Source organism: Crinia signifera, chromosome 2 (assembly GCF_055691185.1).
Source record: "Crinia signifera chromosome 2, ASM5569118v1, whole genome shotgun sequence".
Classification (NCBI taxonomy): domain Eukaryota; kingdom Metazoa; phylum Chordata; class Amphibia; order Anura; family Myobatrachidae; genus Crinia; species Crinia signifera.
In genome coordinates, this window is record NC_139218.1 from 336,712,156 (window position 1) to 336,736,135 (window position 23,980).

General features: G+C 41.6%; 1 protein-coding gene across 1 annotated transcript in view; it reads left to right on the top strand.

The window, feature by feature from the left end:
• The window catches only part of SLC48A1 (solute carrier family 48 member 1), a 29,362-nt gene extending 15,623 nt beyond the window's left edge, over positions 1-13,739 (top strand). The window contains exons 2-3 of the mRNA XM_083169509.1: positions 5,370-5,537; positions 7,888-13,739. Of these exons, the coding sequence (XP_083025635.1) occupies positions 5,370-5,537; positions 7,888-8,024 (305 nt within the window). The 3' untranslated portion in view covers positions 8,025-13,739. The remainder of the gene's footprint in view (positions 1-5,369; positions 5,538-7,887) is intronic.
• The last annotated feature ends 10,241 nt before the right edge of the window (positions 13,740-23,980 follow it).

The window sequence follows — 23,980 nt, forward strand, 5'->3', positions numbered from 1 at the left end:
GTGTGCTATATTCCAAGTGTATTTGTTGTCACTCATAGTATATTTTAAAGACAGTTTGTGTTTGCCTTGGTGAAAATAAAGGTGTTCCTGGCAAGTGCTTGTGTTGTCATGGCACGTATTGGTGGCTGGTGTTTCGGGGGGTGGGCTCCCAGGCTTGTAGCTGATTGAGGGTATGCTGCATACAAAGTAGCAAATTATGCTGCTTTCCCACTGCAGACCCGTTTTAAGTTACAGGTAATCTTAAACGGTATTTAGCATTCCCACTGCAGCAGATTACAGTTTTTTAAATGCCATTTAAGTACCATTCCCATTGCAGGTAAAACGTTTTAGCTCTTCAAAACGTTTTTACAGCACAAATGAGTGCTTTTGCCGCGCAATCTCCTCATCCCCTCTAATGCGCAGCAGCTCCCTGACCTCTTCATCACTCCACATTGAGGACATTTTCAATGTAGCAATAATGCCTTCCTGGTTTAAAAAACAGCACAGCTGTAAAAACGTGTCCCCTGTAGCTCAAATCTCCTCACTGACACACTTCCTGGTTGTGGGGAGTGTCACAACACAGGCAACAACCAATCGCTTGAATTGTAGCCTGATTACATTAAGAATACCGTTTAAGATGCATTCCCATTGCCTCTTAAACGGTAGATTACCGTTTAAAACGCTGCTTTGAAAACGGGTTGAAATACCGTTTAACTTTAAACGGTATTTCAACTCTGGCGCTTTCCCACTGCAGCCTTAAACGGTATTTTGCCCTCAAAAATCGGCAATATACCGTTTTAAGGCTGCAGTGGGAAAGGGGCATTAAAGAGCCCATCCTTAGGCTGGAATACATTGATAGCTGGAGTGGCCAATTTAACAGTATGGAACATTTCTAAGAGACAAAAAAAGAAAGCACTGATGAGCTTGGCAACACCACGGACAACAGTGGTGAATAAACTCTGGATCTAACCAAGTGAAGAGCACTCTCCAAGAGGTAGGCATATCCTTATCCAAGGTAGCCATAAAGAGAAGACTTCACAAGAGCAAATACAGAAGGTTCTCCACACGGTGTAAACCATTCATAAGCCTCGAGAATTGAAAGGACTGATTAGACCAGGGCTGTGGAGTCGGTAGATAAATGTTCCGACCCCGACTCCTCGTACGTCTGACCCCGACTTCTCGACTCCGACTCCTCTATATTAATATGCAAATGTATTTGATACATTCCTTGCACCACACTTAAAAAACTAGGATAGACAGTTTCTTCCAGAAACATGTACACATGTCTACCCTCAGACAGACAAGCAGGCATGCAGGTTTTAAAATAAATATAAACACTAACAGTTGAATCCAAGAAGCTGTTCCATCAAGTCCTTCTAAGCTCTTCTAGCTATAGAGAAGAATCTTCACTCAATAGGAAAGGTTCAGAAGTGTGGAGCATGAGTTCCGCATGCTTTGTGACGACAACAAAAATCAACGAGCCACAATCTCCGCTGGTTTGCTTGCTCGTCACCGTTCAATTCATGGACAGAAGGAACGATTTCTTTACCGAATCGTTACTGGCGACGAAAAATGGTGCCTGTAATCAATATGAACCAGCGTAAGGAATGGCTTAGCCAAGGTAAACAAACGACCCCGCGCATGAAACAAGATCTTCATCCGCGTAAAAAGATGTTGTGCGTATGGTGCTTGGTTGAATTAATTTTCCGAGTCTACACCAGGTGATTTCTACCAACGAGGTATTGAAAACCTTATTGAACGTTGAAAATAAGTTGTAAACTACAAGGGAGAATACATTTAAGGGAGAATACATTTATAAGTATTGGTGCTCCGAATTGTGTGTTGCGTGCCATATAGTGAAGCACATGAAAAGCATGCTTTTTCACGGTCACTTAACGTGTTCGTTTTGAGGTTACGTGAGGCACTGCATGCATTGGTCTTTATTCTTACAGTAGAGAAGTCCTTAATTATAATTTTCGGAGTCGGTGCAATGTTTGCCGACTCCGACTCCAGGTACTCGAAATAGCCTCCGACTCCACAGCCCTGGATTAGACTTTGTTAAGAAAAAAAAAATATCAAACGAAATTCCCCTCCAAAAAATTGTTGATCATATGTCATGTTTACTTTAAACAGATGACGTTTTGATCATGTTAGCCATATGGTTTACTTACAAATTCATATACAGTCAACCTATTGTCAGTCTTTCTGGACACTGTCTATACATTGGAACCCCTATAGTAGTATGGCATAGTAATGAAGAGTTCTAGCTTATGGAATGGGGCAGTGGAGAATCTAGGTTACCCGTCTGTTCCTTCAGAGCTGTAATATGTCCTGTAACATATATTTTACTTCCGTGCTGAGTCCACTCACCGATTTTGCAGAGTAATTGTGCTGACCGACCTTTACTGCTAGACTAGAGAATATGAGATATTAGGGAAAGAGTTCCAGGGAGATGCAGGGCATCAGCGCAATGGAATATGCTGCGCTATGTAAACAAAGCCAGCATCTGGAACTGTCTCCTGGGGCTTAATGAAACCTAGGGTCACTGTTTGGTGGGGATTCTAATGAGCTAGGACAGACCGCTAGATCATTGCCACTCTTGAGCCAAATTTGGCTCTACATGGTACTCAGCCTGGCAGAAGCAACAAGATCCTTCTACGACTGGGGCAACTAGATCGGTATGCACTTTATTCTTGCAGCTGTCTATTTTAGTCAATTGGCACAAGTAGCAACAGTCACTGATGGTGATTTACTGGTGAAACCCCATGTATTCTGGTATACGACACAGCCTTGTATGGCACATTGTTCTGTATAACCTTTCTGCAGAAATAGAAATTCAGTCACTCTTGTGGTTTTAAGAAAAGGGGAAGATACTGTTATCATGTGCACAATGTGTTCATCTCAGACAGCTTGCAGAAATGTGACGTCTCGGCTGGTCAGCAGTGCTACGGTCAGTACAGTGACTTGGCACTTTTAGATTGCTAGAAAACAGCTGAATCACGCTGAGAGGTTTCCTGTTTAGTACGGAAATAAATTGAGCATGCACTATTTTGTAAGTTCCCTTTTTTGTTGAGATTGCTACAAATTAGCTTTCTGCTTATGCAGCATTGCTGTACAGATGTGGCCACATACACCTATCCCCAGAGTGCTGTGTAAACCGGCGGTTCCCAACTATTTTTCTCTCCCGTACCACTTGATTAGGCTTTTGATTAATGAGTACCCCCTCCTCTTAATTTGAAATATCCACAGTACTTATGAGTGGAGTGGAAGTAAGCAGTTTGCGTATCCTTATGGGTGTCCTTATATTAGAGAGCAGTGTGCGGTCAGGAATCGGGTCCCTCTGTCTGGCCGCTGGCTGTGTAGTGTGTCTGGGGGTTTTCGCTAACACCTTTAGGATTTATGCCATTGCTTCCTCCACCAGTGTCAGTGCGAGGCAGATGAATGGTAATGTCTGAGGGCAGCGGGGGTAGCTCCCAGTGGATTGCTGGTTGGGCAAAAGCACAAAGAGACACTGACACTGCAGAAAGAACCGGATGTGGTGTGGTTCATCTCCATGACAACGGGAGACTTCTTCCGCCATCCGGAGACTTCATTCTCTTCTTCCACCATTACCAATATTATTTTCAAGTACCCCCAATTGGTCTGCAGCAAACCCCCAGGGGAACCATTGCTCTAAATCCATGGTTCTCAAATTCGGTCCTCGGGACCCCACACAGTTCACATTTTCCCGGCAGGTGCACTCAATACCAACTGACACATTTTAAAAGATTCACAGGTGCAGCTAATTATTTCACTTGATTCTGTGAGGAGACCTGCAAAACATGCACTGTGTGGGGTCCTGAGGACCAACTGTGAGAACCTGTGCTCTAAATGATCCTATTTGGCATGCCGTGAATAATGCCACTAAGCTCCACCATGGATATTTTGTTCTCAATTACTTGTCTTCTTTGCCCTGCTTATGTGACAAAGGTGCTTTATATGCGTCGACTGTACATCACATCACTAGTGGGTTGGTGTTCTATACCAGTGCAGACCAGGGGCTGATATTACTAAGCCTTCCCAAGCATCTCGCTACGCAGCATTGTATGCATTTACACTACCACAGCTGCGAGAGAACCAAATTCCCCATACACTACAAGTGCTGGTGCTCATCTGTAACAAAAAGAGTAGTAATAATAATAAGAGGGTAATGATATGCTTTGCACTAATCTGTGAAATGCTACAAAATAAGAATCTGATAACTGGTAAACTACCACATGGTCCACCAAGGCTCACGTGTTTTTGTCTTGGTCGTATCGGCTGTCCTGTTCAGTGCGGTGTGGCCAGATGGGGATCTTCTCCAAAGTTGGAGATTTTTAAAGGCCTCGATAAGCATTTTGGAGATGCCGTTTCTTTGGTGCTTTTTTGGGGGGAGCAAAATCTTTTAAGTAGTTATTGACTCTATAGGTCTGAATCCATCCTTGACCTGCTGGTAGTCCTCCACACACACACACACACACACACACACACACACACACACACACACACACACTCTTGCATAGATGGTGATCTATTAGCTGCATAAATGGCAGTCCATACCTCCAAAACTCCACAGGGCCTCCCTTAGAGCCGTTCCATGGATGCTGCAGAAGACTAGTTCGTTATTCCACCACTAATATCTCCGCGGCTGCTGCAGCTTTGCACTTACGGTAATGTTGAGCTCTGATATCCTGTTGTACGGTAGCTTCATATAGAAGGCTGTTAGTGGGCATAAGGATGCTTTTAAATGTGTCAAATGGATGGTTTGTGCATTTAAAAAACACGTAAAAAATGGTACAGAATTTACTTTAATTACAAACTGATATGAGGCAACAACCTTCAAAATGAACATTTTATTTATTTTAAATCTAAATATTTTAATTAAATCTTTGATACATAATCGATCGAAAAAGTTACATTTGTTGGTGTAATTCGGGGCCCCTTTATTTATTTTTTTACCTCAAAAATGTGCTTCTAGTACACTTTGGTCTGTACTTCTCCTTTGTGCTGAGATACAGACCAGAGTGTATCAGAAGCACCAGAGCAAAGAGCCACAACTAGGCAGGAAATATGAACTACACGGGTTGTGACAGGTGCAGGGTGCTAGAATAAATACTAGGGGGTAAGTTTGCAAAAGGTTCTAAAAATGAAGTGGTGATGTTGCCCCTAGAATCTGATTAGTTGCTGTCTATAATTTCTCTATTGCATCCTAGAAAATGATAGACCGACTCGGATTGGTTGGTATGGGCAACATTATTTCTTTTCATTTTTAGAACCTTAAGTACATTTACAGTACTCTAAGGTTTATATGTTGTATACTGTATTGCATGGTGTTTTCAGCAATTTTATTAAGAATGTCCCTTGTTTATCAGGTGTCCTGGCCCTGTGGTCCCTCATCACACACATCATGTATGTACAAGACTTCTGGAGAACATGGCTAAAGGGACTACGCTTTTTCCTCAGCATTGGAATATTCTTCTTTATCCTCTCTTTTATAGCATTCATCACCTTCCTTGCTCTTGCCATATCGAATCATCAGTGTAAGTATCCAGATATTCTGTTTAAAAGGGGTGTTCATTATTCGAGATGGGGAAACCCTATATAAGCAAGGTGTTGCCTGAGAACAATCAATGCGACATGGCCTGTTATTGTAGTGGTGCGCAATAGGAAATTACATCTGTGTGTGTGCCAATACCAGAAAATGCAGGTGCCAGATGGCCTGACGGTCAGTATACTGACATCAGAATCCTTACTGTTCAAATGCCTGACAGTGGGGATCCCGACTGACAGGGGCTTTTCTCCCTCGTGGGGGTCCATGACCCTATAGCGGGAGAATAGAACCTGTGGTGAGCACAACAAGCCACTGAGCCCGCAAGGGGCTTCTTTGTGCTCCCCCCTCTGTCAGGTTTTCCATTTTTGTATACGGACCATCGGAATCACTACTGTCGGGCCGTCATATCTGTGAACCGGTCAACATGATGGTGATTATTTTTGTTGACTCTCTTCTGCCGATGACTCATGATTCACTTTTATTTTTATACTAACACTCTGATACCTTACTACTTTCTTTTTTCTTTTACCACTAATCCTCTGATACCTCATCTTTTTATTAGTGTTGGGTGGTTTAGGGGTGCCCTGCACCCCAAATGTGAACCCCTATAATGTTAGGGACCTGTCTGAGGTCGCCTTGATGAGTGGTGGGTAGGCTCATACTATTGGCCAATACTGTGCCAAGAACCTCATAATAATAATAATATGCCATTATGGGTAGGAGAACGGGTCATAGGGTTGAACACATGAAATAGGTGGACATGGTCATTAGGGCTACAAGCATTAGGTCAACATGAAAAGGGTCGACACAAGTTTTTTTTATTTTTGTGTCTGTTTACTCAAGTCAACATGGAAACCGTATAAGTGTACCGCGTCCCCTCGCTTCACTCGCCATGCTTCGGGCACAGTGCTTAGCTATGCTCGGCACACTATTATATTCTCACTGTCTGCCCACTTGGATCGTAAAGTATGAAAAACCACTTTTTTTTTGGGGGGGGGGGGGGGGGGGGGGGACATGAAAAACAACTCATGTCGACCTTTTTTTTCAAGTCTACCTTTTCCAAGCTAGTGATCATGTCAACCTAATACATTGTCAACCTATTTCATGTGTCAACCTAGTGAGCGTCGACCTAATGCCTGTAGAACTAATGACCACATCCCATGAGTAGCTAGGGTGTGCAGTTCAGGCCCCCTCCCCTTGAGCATTTCACACTTGCATTCTGATGTCTGCATTCTGGTGCCCACATAATGACTTCAGCCAACTACTTCCCCTCAGGCACATATAGATCATGACTGATCAGAAGCAAATAGACCAGGGATGAGGAACCTTTGGCACTCCAGCTGTTGTTGAACTAATATCCCAGCATGCCCTGCTGCAGTTTTGCTGTTCAGCCATGCTAAACCGTTGCAGGGCATGCTGGGATGTGTAGTGCAACAGCAGCAGGATTGCCAAGGTTCCCCATCGCTAAGCAAACTTTTGTTTTCTTTAGTGCAAGTAGTGTGGGAGCGACTACAGCTGACTTTATATTCAGCTCTGCTTGCTTTAGGCCCTGTGTCTTTATTTTGGTAGTACACTGGAAACCTTTTTTTAAGGTTATGTTGTTGAGTAGTCCTGCCACTCATGTAGGGTTCTCCAGCTGTGGTGAAATTACACGTCACAGAATGTAGCCTCTCTTGCAGGGATTTGTAGTTTTGCAACAGCTGGCTTACCACAGGTTGGCCACGCATGATGTTGAGTATCTGGATATAATATCTTATAATTTGATGGTCTCATGCAAGTGACTGTTGATCCTCTGGTGTGTGGGGTATCTGGGTTTGACGAGCCCTCTTGGGATGGCCATGTTTGGTACATTCATGGCGAAAACAACACGAGGGACTGTAAAAATAGGTCTGCGGTAACTGGAACAAGACCTGCTTCTTCCCCAATATCCTCCAATTCTCATCCTAACCCTCTGTTCCACACTCGCTGTCTATCCCATCCCTGTTACTACGATCATTCTCCCCATCTATAAGCTTTCATGAGCAGGGCGCTCTTCCCTCATGTGCTTGTCCCTCTGTTATTTAAACCATCTTCTATTTCATACTCCCTTCAACGGCAGCTAATCCCTCAGTTTCCTGCCACCCTGGTACTTTTATTTCCGTGTAGTTTGCTGACGTAGCTAAATTTATAGACCCTGTATTTGTCCTGCATGGTCTTAGTTCTGTGTAATTGGGAGAAGCAGGTCTCTTGTAGCCCCTTATAAAGAAGTGAAAGTTATAACATATTACTGTTTTTTTTAAATTCTCAATTGAAATCCATGGCATTACATTTACTTGTCATTCTTTTCTATCCTCATCCAGCCTTGGCTGATCCAAAGAGTTTATACTTGTCCTGTGTGTGGAGCTTCATGTCCATGAAATGGGCCTTCCTGCTCGGCCTCTACTCCTACCGGTACAGGAAAGAGTTTGCCGATATCAGCATCCTCAGTGACTTCTGACCCCAAAATTTCCTGGGACTGAACACGGATTCTTTTTAAATGTCTATAAACACTTATCAGCTCCTTTTCTGTCGCGCTGATAATCCACAGTGGCGTCTGGAGGAAACCACACAAAGGAAGCGTCAGACGAGCTGAACATTACATTCACATTCTCATTTTAATACTGCGCTCTGATTCCTCTATTAGTAATTATTGTTTTTTAAAGATTAACGTTGTTGTTCGTTTCTTAACCTATTTTGGTTATGGGATTTGCTCATTTTTTTTTTATTTTTTTTTCGATTTGGTTTTTTAACAGTAGTGAAATGTATTTGGCACAGTCACTTTATGCTCTACTCTACCCAAATGGAACTAGACTGTCAAGGTCTCTCAATACAGATTTTGTCCCGATGTAGGTATATACTGTATATAATGTGTATTTGGCCTGTGTGCCAAATAAACCACAACCCGTTTTTAATGAGTACTAAATTTCAGTTGAATGCCAAGGTTAATTCTGGAACGTTTACAATACATGTCCAATATTTTGGTTTTAGTATTTTGTGACTAATGCTCCCACCCCCTTCACGTTTGGACAAGCCCACCTTTAACTCACACGCAACACATATAATTGACAAGGGATTTTCCCAGTTACCTGAAGCTGACTAGCACTGTTGCAGATGGATAGATCGCAATAGAAGTTTTATTAGATGGCGTGTATCAGTTAGTGTATGTATTTGTTTGCTCTCATCATATGCATGTCTTAAGTTTGACGATCAAATATTTAATTTTTTTTGCACTGATTTTTGTTTTTAACTGTTCCATATATTACGTGTGTAAATCCTAAAGCCTGCTATTTATCTCCTTTTCTGCGGACGCTGTCTAGGCTGGGAAAGTTGTTCTTCCTGTATGATCTGGGATCTGTCTACTGCCAGGTTGTAAATTACAGTTTAAAAAAAAATGATCTATAAAATAAAACTGATCTGTAAAAAGAAAAAAAACATCTTTATATATTCAGTCATGTGATCTACTGTAATACAATATGGTGGATCCTAAACTGGTTATGCTTTAACCAAGCTTTTGACAGGGAGACTGGTAAGTCAGTATAGTATGGTCAGGTTGTGTGAGGGCATTTCCTGCAGTTCTGTCTGGCATGGTGCAAGGAAGACCAACTCTATGACCATGATACACACACACACGTGCGTAAACACAGAACATCATGTTAGAACAAATCTTATCCGTCCCTCTTGCAATGTTGGTAGTTGTAGTAATACAGTCTCCTTTGCTATCAGATGACGCCATGGGAGTTGGAGTGACACAATATCACAGGCTTCTGATAAATATGCTACATTGTGGTTCGTATGAATGCCCAAGCTGCATATGGTGAGCAGGACTGTTGGGTCTAGCTTTCCATAAGCTCTGTAGCACGGCCAATCACATTAATCTGTTTTATAGCATATGGACACAACATTTGTATGTTCATCTTCAGACAACTCAAATCTATTGAATTGTACAGATTTTATTGCAGATCCTTTTGGTCACACAAAGTTTATTTTTGTTGGAGCCACTGAATAATAATTAAGTGTCTTTGAAAAGCACAGAAAGTTAATACCATGAACAATCTGAGATATAAAACCTATTAATTGGAAGGTGAGAGCTCCCTTCCGAACGGGAATTCCAACGATTTAAAGAAAGTTCTTAGTTTATCCTTATAAAAGGAAAACAATTCTGGCCTATTTTCCAGGTGGAAAATTAGGTATTTTCTAGGTATATGTCCGTTGCATCTAGAACCGTTGTTTTCAAACTTTGTCGTTGGGACCTCAAACCGTTCATGTTTTCCAGGTCTCCTCACAGAATCGCAAGTGAAAGCTTGTGGATATTTCATATTGTGTCAATGAGTAATGATTATACTTATGCACCTGCTAGGCATACCTGCCGACTTCTGAAAACTTATTTTCGGGAGAAGCCCGAAGAGGAGTGAAAGGGGGGATCGGGACGAGGCTGATGTCACCAAGCCCCGGCCCCACGACAGGCAACCGCATTAATTGGCGGGTCTGCAGACTTTCAGCCCCACCCCTCCCAGCAGGCCCGCAAAATCCAGAATTTTATCACGCGGGGGAGCAGGGGCTGTTGCGATAATGCGGGAGACTTGCCCACCTTCTCGGGGTGCCGGGAGCTGGACCCGATTTACGGGACCCCCCCCGGCCATTCCGGGAGGGTTATAAAGTATGCTGCTAGGTGACCTGGAAAACCTGCACTGTGTGTGACTTCCTAGTTTAAGAACTTATGTTCTAAAACCGCAGTTGAATTTGATAAGATATGTCAGTGTACAGTACTGTAGGTTCAGATCCACTTGTGGGACAATCACACCCACAGATCTGGGTAATACAGAGTAGCCCATTCCAGTAAGCAAACTGGCCACATTTTCCCAGCAAGAAGCCTTTTATCCATCCTTGTTTTTTTCCGTATCTATTCCACGTTGCATCACTCTACTAAGCTAGCCAAGGCTGAAGACCAAATGTGTACATTATAATACCCATCCAATGTCCTCTTTTGTCATGTGTTTGAATTTTCAGTAGCCTTTTTTTGTGTAAATAAGTATTTTTTTCCTTCATCACACCCATTTGTGTAGTCTATATTCTAGCCACTGTGTTCACTGCTATGTTTCATTTATACAATGGAAGGAGACTTCCTGATCCTGTTATAAATTCATTAACCCTTTGAGTGACAAGTGAAGTTGTCAAAATCGGTGTGAAAATTGGCAAGCAAACATTTTGATTCATCATAATGACCTGTAATGTTTACATAATATAGGATGTATAATCCTTTTTTTTATTTGAATTTATATAACAGATGTGAGCGATGCTGGTATTTTTATCTGATATTTTGCATATCTCTCACAGCTGTTGGCACTCAAAGGGTTAAGGAAGTTGATTGCAGTGTCAGAAAGGACATTGGTATGTGCTATAACATGGCTTTTGGTGTCCGTGCCTACAGGCTGCTATGATAACCTCTGATATAATGGAAATAAGCAACATAACGCATTCGGGCACAATAGCATTATTACTCTGGTTTTCTGTTTGTAAAAACTGACAAACAAGAAGGGAAAAGTCTGCTACTAACTCATTGCTGCTAATAAGACGCATTCATTAATAAGTTAGTGAGTTGTGAGGTAGGACAGTTTTCACACAAACATGGCAGCAGGCAGTGAGCAACGGGAATATTGTTTGTCCCTTTAATGTGATTTGCATTATAAAAAAAAGTCTGGGCGTTTGCAAGTTATATCCCCTTCACATTTTTATCTAGTATGCAGAAAAAATACTCCAATTGTCTTAGCACCTGCACTCATGACTGATAGTCCATCTTTGTACATATTTATTTGATGGTTTCGATGGGTGCAAGAATTTGGGCGATCGTTTTAATGTTAGTTACACCTGAATAGACCAGGTAATGCAGCTAAAGCCGTCTAAACCACAGGTTCTCAAACTTGGTCCTCAGGACCCCACACAGTGCACCTGTGGATCTTTTAAAATTTGTCAATGAGTACTGAATGCACCTGTGCACCTGCCGGGTGACCTGGAAACCGTGAACAGTGTTGGGTCCTGAGGATCGAGTTTGAGAACCGCTGGTCTAAACTATTGGGCTTAATGGGAAAGCTGGACTTTGTGCACGTTGCTGCTGGCCCAGGAGCGGTGAGCAGAAATAAATGTGCAATAAACTTAAAAAATTAAAGTGTTGTGGCAATCCATTTACTTACAATCTGATCAATAAAAAAATATTTTTTTTTTGTACAGTTGTCATTTTTCATAAATCCATTCTGAATGACATCCATGGTATAGTAAGTACTAACTTCCAACGCCTAGTCATCACACGTTTACATGCTGCAGCTACCAAAGTATGAATTTGCATCATAAGCTCCTGTAATGGTGTGTACACACGGGCCGATATGGCTTCCGATGTTGACGATATAGCCATATCGCATGCTTTTTTTAGGGCTTGCGCTGCCGATGTGCGTTCCCGTGTGAGCGCAAATCAGCAGCCAAATAGAGAGAGCAGCCAAGACTATATAGTGCAGATCTGCACTATATAGTCTAAATTGTTCCCCTCCATGCATGCCGTGCTATGCGCATCGGGACTCGCATAGCACGGCATATCGCCCCCGTGTGCACACACCATTAGTTATATGCAGAGATAACTCATTTGCATATCTAAACATCAAGTCAGATTGTAATATGGTTTTATTGGCGTCTTCCTTGTAGGGTATACAGTTTCACAAATCAGTATATACAAATGATTCACTAGAGGTATTGGGGAGTATCCACAGGTAAAATGTAAAGTTATTGCATCAAATTTATAATGTAGTAGAAAGGGAATTATGCTGCAAAGAGTCTTATTGAGAAATGCTGAGTAGAACAAGTCCTATTTTAAATGTATATAACGATTGTGCAAAGGGATTACCACTTCTAAGAAAGCATACCCTGACTAGTCCGTCCTCCATCCCCATCAATGTAATTCATTGGGGACATGTCCCCCACTAAGAAACCATTACCTATGGTGTAGCGGTGATCTGAAAATGGTCATATATAGTCTCTATATTAGTGGCATTGTATATTTAATATTTCTTACATGTTTTCTCAACTTATAGAGCTATGGCTAATTATTATTATACTTTATATGTTGTTTAGTACATTTAAATAAGAAGAGATCACATTATTTCATAATGTACACCATCTAATGGATAATATTGGTATTACAATTATAGTAAAAACCGTTACAAAATCTAAAATATCACATGCTTATTTTCACTTTTTGTCTCCCAATGATATTAATGCTATGTGTAATGTGTTATGTTTGAGTGTAAAATATAGGTAAATTTGGCACTGTTTTGATTTTCAAATGTAGTATTCGCTCAGCTAGACTGCTTACGATCTAAAATACCCATTGAAACCATATAAAATGTTTCTTTTTTTGTTGCTTTTTTTAATATAAACGTAAAGGGATTTGTTTTTATAAAAGCCAAATGCATGTAGAAACCATTATGCTATTCATTTCAATAGGCACCATAGTAATTGCGATATTTTCACCTGTATTACTGAAGGCTAGGCACACCGAAATGGAACAAAAAGTGTACAAACGTACATATGTAAACACCACAAATGCCTATGGTAATGTTTGGTACAGTGATCCACACATAGGGGTATAATGTATTCAATGGTTTTTGCAAGCAGTACTCACTGCTCGCTGTTAGTATTCAACTGACCCCCCTGAACACAGTTTCCCTGTCGCTAGGGTTCCCCTGGAACGTAGAATAGGGTGAGTGCCGTCCGCATTGAATATGGGCCATTCACTTAAAGGCAGAATTGTGATGTCAGTGTGACACAGCCTTATACGTTTTTATGCTTACATCTGTAATTGTGTCAATGTATTGCAAAGGAAACCTGACTTCATAACAAATTCTATTCAAAACCGTTGTCTCTTATTTCTGTTGAGGTTGAAACAAATCTAGGTTCGTTTTTATATTCTGTTCCATATAGGGTAACGTCATTGAAATCCCAACATACCCATCCATACTTTCACAGCAGCTGGAGAGATACAAGGGGGAGGTCTATATCGTTGTTTTGTATAATATGGCATTACTTTCACCGGCAAAAAGATTGGAATGAGAAACCTTTTTCATGGATAAAACATGTATCTTTGCATTGTAACCATATTCTTTATAAATAAATGGCAGATCTCATTTTATCTGAGTGTGACTTCCTGCGTTCATTTATTTAGCACCATTCGTGTACATGTTCTTGGGATTCGCTAAATTGCAGCTACAGAGTTGGTCTCATCAGTGACTCGCAGTAGTAACGCAGGGATGGATTAATAATGAGCATGATGGGATTGCAGCCCAAGGCCTCCCTTCGTGTATATATAATGAGTATATTTAAATTATAAATATATATATTAAATACCAGTCTGTATGTTTTCAAGACTATTTTTCGCACAAGTAAAAATATTGTAAATAGAAATGAAAAAAGGGGTCACCTATGATGTGGGCCAGCATTCTCACCATGGTGCAAACAGAGGATTTTTCAGGGATAGAAAAACAAAAGTATGTCTTTGTGGTGCACCAAATTAAAGATACATAAAATATAGCTTTTATTTAATTCTTAGTAAAATTAGGCGAGATAAAAACAGACACAATTTTTCTTTCTGTGTTATTCTCACCATGGTGGTTTTCCATTCCCTGGCCCCTGCACAGCGTACACACTCCTGCTTGCAAGATGTTGTTTGTTGACAACTCACCACTTGGAAATAAAGACTGGGTTGGTGAGAGCGAGGTGTCCTGCAACATCTGCCACATACTCCTGACTCCAATCAACCTGTTCTGTTTTTATTTAATTTGGTTTGGTTGGACTTTTTCTTTTTTTATCTTTTCCACCTCATATAGTTGTACTTTATGTTCTATTTCAGCTAAGGCTTTCAACTTTAGTGAGGTAGTATGTCACTACTGGATATTGTTCTATACATAAACTATCACCAAATATTTCTTCAGTTCCTAGGAGGAGCACTGCTAAACTACTGCACCAAAAGGCAGTATGAGACATAGAGATCATTTTTAATTGTTTTTTAGATTTTCAGCATGGAGTTTTAGAGACGTACTTGCTTAGTAAAAGATCCTATGTATGTATGTATGCATGTATGTATGTACAGGATATTTATAAAATATTGTAATGCTTATCTGCAGGGACGGTGTAAGGCTTCTCAGCACTCTAGGCCAAGTATGTCTAAACTATGGCCCTCCAGCTGTTGTGAAACTGCACATCCCAGCATGCCTTGCCATAGTTTTAGCAGTACATAATAGCAAACCTGTTGCAAGGCATGATGGGACTTGTAGTTTCACAACAGCTGGAGGGCCATCGTTTGGACATGCCTGCTCTGGGCAATATTTCAATATACTGCCGTACCCCCAACACCACACTGCCACCAATACCTATTTTCCAGCCTGTGAAGTGTAGAGGTGGTCTTTTATATGGGCTATAATCGCCACCTAAATTTAAATAAAACCATTCATTCTCATAGAAAAACTTCATTTGGGATAGGCAGAATTGGTGGTGACCCCCCCCCCCCCCCAGATCCCACCACCCTGGGCAGCTGCCTTATGGTAGACCTGGACCTGCTTATCTATAAAAGAGGAAAATGGATGTAAACAGACATAGGGGGATATTTAATCTGGGATTCTGATTGTTGGAACATCCGACAGTCAATCCTGACCTGTGTTTGTTTCACTCGGCGGGAGTGCAACAGTTGGAATTCAGTGTTCCGACTGTCGAGTGTCAAAGTCAGAGTTTTGGTGAAGACAACCGCGGAATGTCAAAAAACGGCCGTGAATTTGAAATACCGCGTTAGTTTCCAACAAAGCAGATCTGACTTGTTTAAAAGTTAGAACTGGTTTGTCGGAAACTGCCTTCAATGCTGTCAGGGGAAATAGCGGCCCATGTCTATTCAATGCTGCCGTTTCTGTCGGAAAAAGCATCCAGGATTGAATACTCCCCATAATCTTACAATATTTCCAAAACAGAATTACTTATATTCCCACCTGCCAAGAACAGTTACCATCATGATATCTCCATAACTGTTGACAACTTGACAATCTCCCCTACCCCACAAGCTCATTGCCTAGGGGTCATCATCGACTCTGAACTGTCCTTTGTTCCCCACATTCAATTGGTCTCCAAATCATGTTACTTGCACCTAAAAAACATATCCAAAATACGACCCTATCTTCCACAAGACACTACTAAATCTCTTATCCATGCACTCATTATATCCCGCACTGATTATTGCAATAGTCTTCTAACTGGTCTTCCCGAGAACAGACTCTTGCCACTGCAACCCATTTTAAATGCTGCTGCTAGGCTGATCTTCCTAGCAAGACACTCATTGGGATGCAGTTTAAATCCCGACGGTTGGGATCCCGGCGTTCAGAATCCCGACGCTGGAATCCCGACCGCCAAAATCCTGACACTTTCTCCCTCCGTGGGTGTCCCCGACACCCCTGGAGGGAGAATAAATTAGCGTGCCGAGCGTAGCGAGGCACCAGGCCCGATGCGTGGTGAGCGCAGCGAGCCCGCAAGGGGGGCGATCCACGTACCCCCCCCCCCCCCTTGTCGGGATTCCGGCGTCGGGATTTTGACCGCCGGGATTTCATACTGAATCCCACTCATTGTCTGCTGATCTGCTCTGCCAGTCCCTCCATTGTTTGCCTGTAACTTTTACCGTATTTAATATAAAATACTTCTACTCTCATAGAAAGCTATTAACCATACTGCTCCAGCATATATCGCTTTACTTATCACAAAATATCTCCTATCTCGACTACTCCACTTTGCATAAGAGCTACACCTGTCTTCTGCATTGATCACTAGCTCCCATTCACTTTTACAGGACACAGTAAGACTCTATTAGCCTCCAAACTTTCAAGCATTCACTGAAAACTCACCTCTTCAGGCAAGCCTATCATATTTAAGTTCCACATGCATAACCCTCTGAGGCACTTCCCTTCTGGACCTGCAACTTGGTGGGACTGCTATGCTATTACTGGTGCCTGTCGTTGTGTTTCCCTCCCATGCAGGGCCCTCCTACCTCCAAGTCTGTCTATTGCTACGAAGTTTGTTTTATCATTGTGTACAATTGTAAAGCACAACGGAATCTGCTGCCCTATATAAGAAACTAAATAAAATAATAAATATTTCGCAGTATAGTACATTTAAGACTGTCGTTGGTTGGGTTAAACATGTACTTTTACTCATATAGTTAAACCACTATATAGGCCCAGTAGTAGTGAAGGTGAGCTTTAAAAAAGCAATGCTCAGAACAGTGTTTCCCAAGGCACCACATCAGTCAAAGTTTTAAAGGATATCCATGCTTAAAATCAGGTAACTTAATTAGTGCCTCAGTCAGTTTGATCATACCGTCTGACTACAAGCAGGGACATCCCTAAAACCTGAACTGTTGGGGTGTCTTTAGGACCATGTTTGTAAACCACTGACAATATATTTCACGTTACAAAACAATGATTGTAAAATTGTATTACCGGTATATGTACACTTGGGGGCAACCTAGCACAGGCAAATACAAGCCTGTTTCCATGCTATTGCTCAGGTTTGAAAACTAGCAAATCACAGATATAATGGATATTAATATTACAGTTTACAAGTTTTAAAAGTTATGTATAACACTGAATTTATACTCTTAAAACAAAGTTTTACACTCATCCTATCAATGGTGAACAACTGGTGATAAATATGTTGGATCAATGTTCTGGATTATAATCCCTTTACCACATGTGCAGATATTTATTGGACACAGCAGACTGTGCTATACAACAAATAATCTGCACATGTGGTAAAGGGATCATAATACCCCCCTTCCACTATAGGTAACAACATTGGCACTCTCTTCTGGTACCTATTTGTATTATCAGGAAACTCTAGTTTGATAATAATAAAAATGTCCTTATAATTTACAGAATGGGTATAATAGCCTATATAAGCACCTCATTGTTCTCCATATGTATCAGCCACATACACACAGAGTATATGCATCACAGTTTCTGATGGAAACCTCACCATGTTATTATATTGCTGTCTCTTGGTTACATAACTCAGGGCAGACTTTGTGGGAAAAGACCTAAGACCGCCTATGTTCTATCCGACTGGCACCTCTTCAGTGCGTGCCAACATTCCCAGAGATGTCCCGTGAGACTGCAGCCATGGAGCATGGGCTATATATAGACAGCCGTGTGTACTGAATCTTGGTCTCTCTGTGCACACGGATAATGGATGCACAAGATTACATGATATTGACACGGAAACTAAGTAGAAGATACTTATATCAAATTACCATCATATTCTCCTACGTACATGCGCTCACAATATCTGCAGGGGTTACAGTGCTTCACCACGTTTGCCAAGCTATAGCTCATTAGGTGTGGCACAGACTGTTTAACATTTATCATCTGTCTACACTACGACCCCTGAGGGCACAAGGTCGCCACTTTCCCTGAGAATCCTATTCCAGTATTAAGTTACGATATATATTTAACATGTTGTGCTGTTGAAGTGTTTATAGGAATACACCAAAATCATCAGTGTGCTCTGCAGGCTTTTTGCAACTATTTAACGTTGAATGATTGAAAATCATTGGTTAGATCTTGTCAAATTTCTGTCATGCAAGGAATATTTCATGTAAGGTCTGAGTGGGGGATGTATTTTTTGTGGGTATAGCGCTTCCTGCTTCGCTTTGGTAAGATTGGAAGAAGTAGCCCCATCTTTGATGCCAAAGTGGGGTTGATCCCCACCAGAGAACACAGTTTGACGCAAGTGTCGGAACAATCGGTGCTACTGACCTTTCATACATTGCCTGGCGTGTCCTCACGCAATCCTGTATAGAACAGCGCCTTGCTCATTGAACATGAGCACTCCATTACACTCCACAGTAATATATGGGGTATAATGTGCACTGATACTACTACTCCCCCAAACCGCAAAAAAAGTCTTCCCTGAATAACTTATTACATTTAGTTATCAAATCCTGAGTATATGTAGGTACTGTTGCTCTATCTCCCTGGAGCTTAAAGGAAGACTACTGTCTTCTGCTTTGGCACTCAAACATGCAGGCCAAAGATAGCTCTGCACATGCTCAGTAGTAACATCAGTGGCCATCTTGGTACAGGGAAAACAGCTTCCCTAAAGGAGGAGCAGCAATAATCCACTTTCAAGACATTCTTAAAATCCAGTCTAGTAATTGAAAATGGCTGAATTCAATCTCCGCATATGCTAGTATGGCATATGGCCCAGGATGTGTATGTTTTTTTTCCTTTACCTGTATATATGGCCAAATCATGTTTTTTTAATCACATTTTGGTGTTCTTTGGACATCATTTTTGCAGACCCGAGGAATGTTTGGGGTCAATATCTTGCTTTAGGGGAACCCACGACCGATAAGGCGCATGCCAGAGGAAGTGGTGTGACACTATTCCTTCTATTTACACCAAATCACCAACTGATCCATTTCCGAAACAGACCCAGACTATGATAGAACCTCCTCCATGCTTCACTGTAGGCTCAATGCATGTTGGGAGCATGGTACGTGATGAACAAACTTGCACCTCTTTGACCCAAATTTCCTGGTGCGCACCCCTATCGCTGGCCCCTACACACACAGCGATGCAGGGTAATTTTCTGATCGCTCTTTTAGTGTTTGCTTCTCTGACTCTAACTTCTCTTCACTCCCTCTGTCAGTTGGAGTTCCGCAAGGCTCATTCTTAGGTCCTCTCCGTTTCTCAATCTATACCTCCTCTCTTGGCAAACTCATCAGCTCTTTCGGATTTCAGTATCATTTGTAGGCGGACGATACTCAAATCTATCAACCCCAGAGTTGTCACCAGTGGTTTTGGGCCGAGTCTCTGAATGCCTCTCTGCCACCTTATCTTGGATGTCTTCTTGCAACCTCAAACTCAATATTTCTAAAACAGAATCTTATATTCCCACCAGTTAAGAACAGTTACCATCCTAATATCTCCATAACTGTTGACAACTCGACAATCTACCCTACCCCACAAGCTCATTGCCTAGGGGTCATCCTCGGCTCTGAACTGTCCTTTGTCCCCCACATTCAATCTGTCTCTACATCATGTAATATACATCTAAAAAAAAAACATCCAAAATACGACCCTATCTCACATAAGACACTACTAAATCTCTTACCCATGCACTCATTATATCCCGCATTGACTATTGCAATAGACTCCGTATTGGTCTTTCCATGAACAGACTCTCGCTGCTGCAATCCATTCTAAATGCTGCTGCTTGGCTGATCTTCCTAGCAAGACGCTCATCGTCTGCTGATCCGCTCTGCCAGTCCCTCCATTGGTTGCCTGTGTTTTACCGTATTCAGTATAAAACCCTTTTACTAGCATATAAACCATACTACACCAGCATACAGTATATCTCTTTACTTATAACAAAATATCTCCCATCGCAACCACTACGCTCTGCACAAGATCTGCGTCTCTCTTCTGCACAGATCACTAGCTCCCATTCACTATTTCAGGACTTTCATCGGGCTGCTCCAACCCTATGGAATGCCCTTCCACGCACAATAAGACTCCACTAGCCTCCAAACTTTCATGCGTTCCCTGAAACCTCATCTCTTCAGACAAGCCAATCATATTTTTAAGTACCACATGCATAACCCTCTGAGGCACTTATGTATTATATAGCTTCCCTTCTGGACTTGCAACTTGGTGGGACTGCTATGCTATTACTGGTGCCTGTCCTTGTGTTTCCCTCCTATATCCCCATAGATTATAAGCTTGCAGCAGGGCCCTCTTACCTCCATGTCTGTCTGTTGTTACCCAGTTTGTTTTATCACTGTCTACTATTGTAAAGTGCAACGGAATCTGCTGCGCTATATAAGAAACTGTGAATAAATATTTAAAAATTGTAAATTTGCGCCCCGTGTTTTAAATGTATCTAAATTGTGCCAATTATGAGTACAGCAGGTAGTGGATCGCTTTTTGTTCCAGACAACTAAAGTCATTGTTTGTGGAAATTGTTTGGTAGAGAGATGGTCTTACTCATTGACATCAAGAGTGGATTAAATCTAAGGTGTCCGCTTACTAAATTGCAATTCAGAGTCCCGTCACTGTATTCCAGTCAAAGCCTATTTGTTCCTCCTACTGAAATGTGATATTAGCCTAACAAGCACTGACATTATCACTGCGATGTTGCAGCTCAGTATGGAAGAATGACCTTAAATAGCACTACTGAGATCTTACATAAACTGACTGAGGCGGGGGTTGGGATTTAAAAAATATATATTTACCAGAAAAAAGCCTTAAAAAAATAAATAAGCCACAATGTCCTGTGTGTGGTCCTAACATCTTCATCCAAAACTTTTCCCCATAAATCTGCTTTTTTTTACAATACTTATTTGAGTTTACACAGTATTTTTTCGGAAAGTCTATAATAGCACCCCTACACCCCTTTAGTAGCAAAAAAATTCCATGTTTTATAAACTTTCCACCCTGTAAAAAGCCCTTTTTTGCACCTCGGCCCGCCTGTGTCCCATGTGTGTCCCATCTATGCATCTGATCTCATGTCAAAATGTTTAAGCGACCTACACACGGGGAGATGAGCGTTCTGAGTGATGCTAGATTGCTCAGCACACAGTGCTGCACAGCAATGTGCCACTGACGATTTGCCAGGACCAGTGTTCTCCATGTGCCGCTGGCCCTTACCCCAGTGATTAACTTGGTTTTTCTATTGCTATTCCCCTAAACACGGTGCAATGTACTGTAGGGGCATCTTCTAAGCGATCTAGTGAGATCGCTTAGATAATGCCGGGGATCCCTACATGTGTAGACCCCTTTATATCTCAAAATGTATGGATGTCATATACGGCACAATCACAAATTTACTAGAGCGCTTTTGAGTGTCTATTTTGAACTCGTGTTGATACTCTTCTCTATTTGTGTCATATGCAATTATAGTCATTTTGCAATAGAATCCGCAGTCAAATAAAAGTATGAATCCGCTGACCACTGGCATATCCATAAAAGTTAACAAACAATATTACAGAACCACTAGCGCTCCCTCCTGTTCACAATAGGTGTACATAGAATAAATGAAAGGAATACGTGTCCTAATCAGGTGTAAATCCAGAGACTTCAGATGCTGGAGAGACCTGAAACAATACAAATTGCCTCCAAACACCCTCGTAAAGAGGTATATGGTGAATGGAGACAGTTCAGACAAATTTGGTGCAATACGTCTGATATAAAAAATGAACAATTTATTCAATTAAAAACACTTACAAACATATGAGGTATAAATGGCATGAAAACAAATCCCATAAGGCAACAACTGCTGGGCTAGCTTCCCGTAAAGTTCTTCTCACCACCAAAGATGTGCCGCGGTGACAGGTTGAAAGGGTCCGATAGCCGGCTCAGGACGCCTCGACAACAACGGGGATGCAGCAGCGGAAGTCCACAATGGGGGATCCAACACACTTAACGCGTTTCGGACGCTCAGGTCCTTCGTCAGAAGTGTGTTGATTAGTGTCCTGGACTCCATATTTATACCCATAGTGATGCGGCGGCAATATCCGGTTTGTTTGCACAGGTGAAAAAGGAAGCTTCAATTGCATTCCATATCAGTGATTTCCGGAAGCGGAACTTTGTCATCGCTGTCTTCCGGAAGCTGCTTGTGTATCATTCATGCGTTCCATGTCTCCGTGGAATCAGGAAGTCAGCCAATATTATAGACTTTGGAGACGCTAATGTGACTTTGCGTTCCAACACTGAATAATAATAGATAAAGTGAATTAGTGCAAACAAAGGGATGAGACGCTGCATTTACATAAATTTAATGGCACATCTTTGGTGGTGAGAAGAACTTTACGGGAAGCTAGCCCAGCGGTTGTTGCCTTATGGGATTTGTTTTCATGCCATTTATACCTCATATGTTTGTGAGTGTTTTTAATTGAATAAATTGTTCATTTTTTATATCAGACTTATTGCACCAAATTTGTCTGAACTGTCTCCATTCACCATATACCTCTTTACAAGGGTGTTTGGAGGCAATTTGTATTGTTTCAGGTCTCTCCAGCATCTGAAGTCTCTGGATTTACACCTGATTAGGACACGTATTCCTTTCATTTATTCTATGTACACCTATTGTGAACAGGAGGGAGCGCTAGTGGTTCTGTAATATTGTTTGTTTACTTTGTTATTCCTTGGTGGTGGTTGTCAAAAACACCGTCATTACAGTAACCTAGCTGCACACCTTTCATTTGCGCTCAGATCTAGTATTCAACTATTTTCTAGATTATATCCATAAAAGTTGCAAGATATACACAGGCCCCTGGTTCAGGGTGGCCCAAACACCCATATAATTATACTTACTGTTCTGTTGGCCCGGCGCTGGCCGCAGAAATATCTTGGAAAATGGCTGCCATGCCAATTTACTAGTTGATATGTGCTATAGTAGGTAGGTAACAAGGTGCCATTTTCCCAGAGACTTGTGCATGTGCATTAGACTGGCACTCTTAGGGCCTAATTCAGACCTGATCGCTCATCTGCAAATTTTCTGATGACAGTGAGTAGTTAGAAAAAGAAAACCTGCCCTGTGCCAATCTATGAGTAAATTGCGCAAACTCCTCAATCCGCTCTGTCGCTCATTCATACGCAATCACTAACCATCAAACGATTTTTCACTCTGTGCAAATGTGAGTTGAGCTGACCCCTCCACAACTCTGCAACAGAGACAGTGTGATCTCTGTGTGATGTCACAGACCCTCTGTGACCATCTCCAAAATGCTGGCTTCCTGTCAATGAAATTGCAAGGTGATTGCGATTAGATATTGTGTCACACTCTGGGGTTTTGTAGGGACTGGCAAATGGGGAATAACCTTAGAGGAAACGGGACTTGGATGACGGAAGTTTGGTGGTTGAATGTAATGCTTTCTCATAAACCAGGTTAGAGGAAGAACGAAGGAGAACTTGGATAAGTTTAACGAGTTTAATAACCAGGTCTTGGAATACAGTCAATATGAATGATAGCACATAACAGGTAGCAAAGTGAATAAATGATAACAATGGTAACAGTTTGTATGATAGTGGAAACTATGATATGAAACTACAGTAGTACACATAACGGCCAAGGAGTTGAAGATGATGAAGGAGTTTGGAGACCACTGTAAGAGTTCATAGCAAACCTTGCACATCGACCTTGCAGATAACTGTAGAAGCTAGGAAAACATGGAGACTTGGTACTGTGAAGACTTGATACTGTGAAGAGTTAATACTGTGAAGACTTGATACTGTGAAGACTTGAAGAACCATAAGACTTTAGTAGGGCTGTAGATACTGAAGCTTAGAACATGACTGTAGATGACTTTAGCACTCTGTGATACTTTGGCACTTTGAAGAC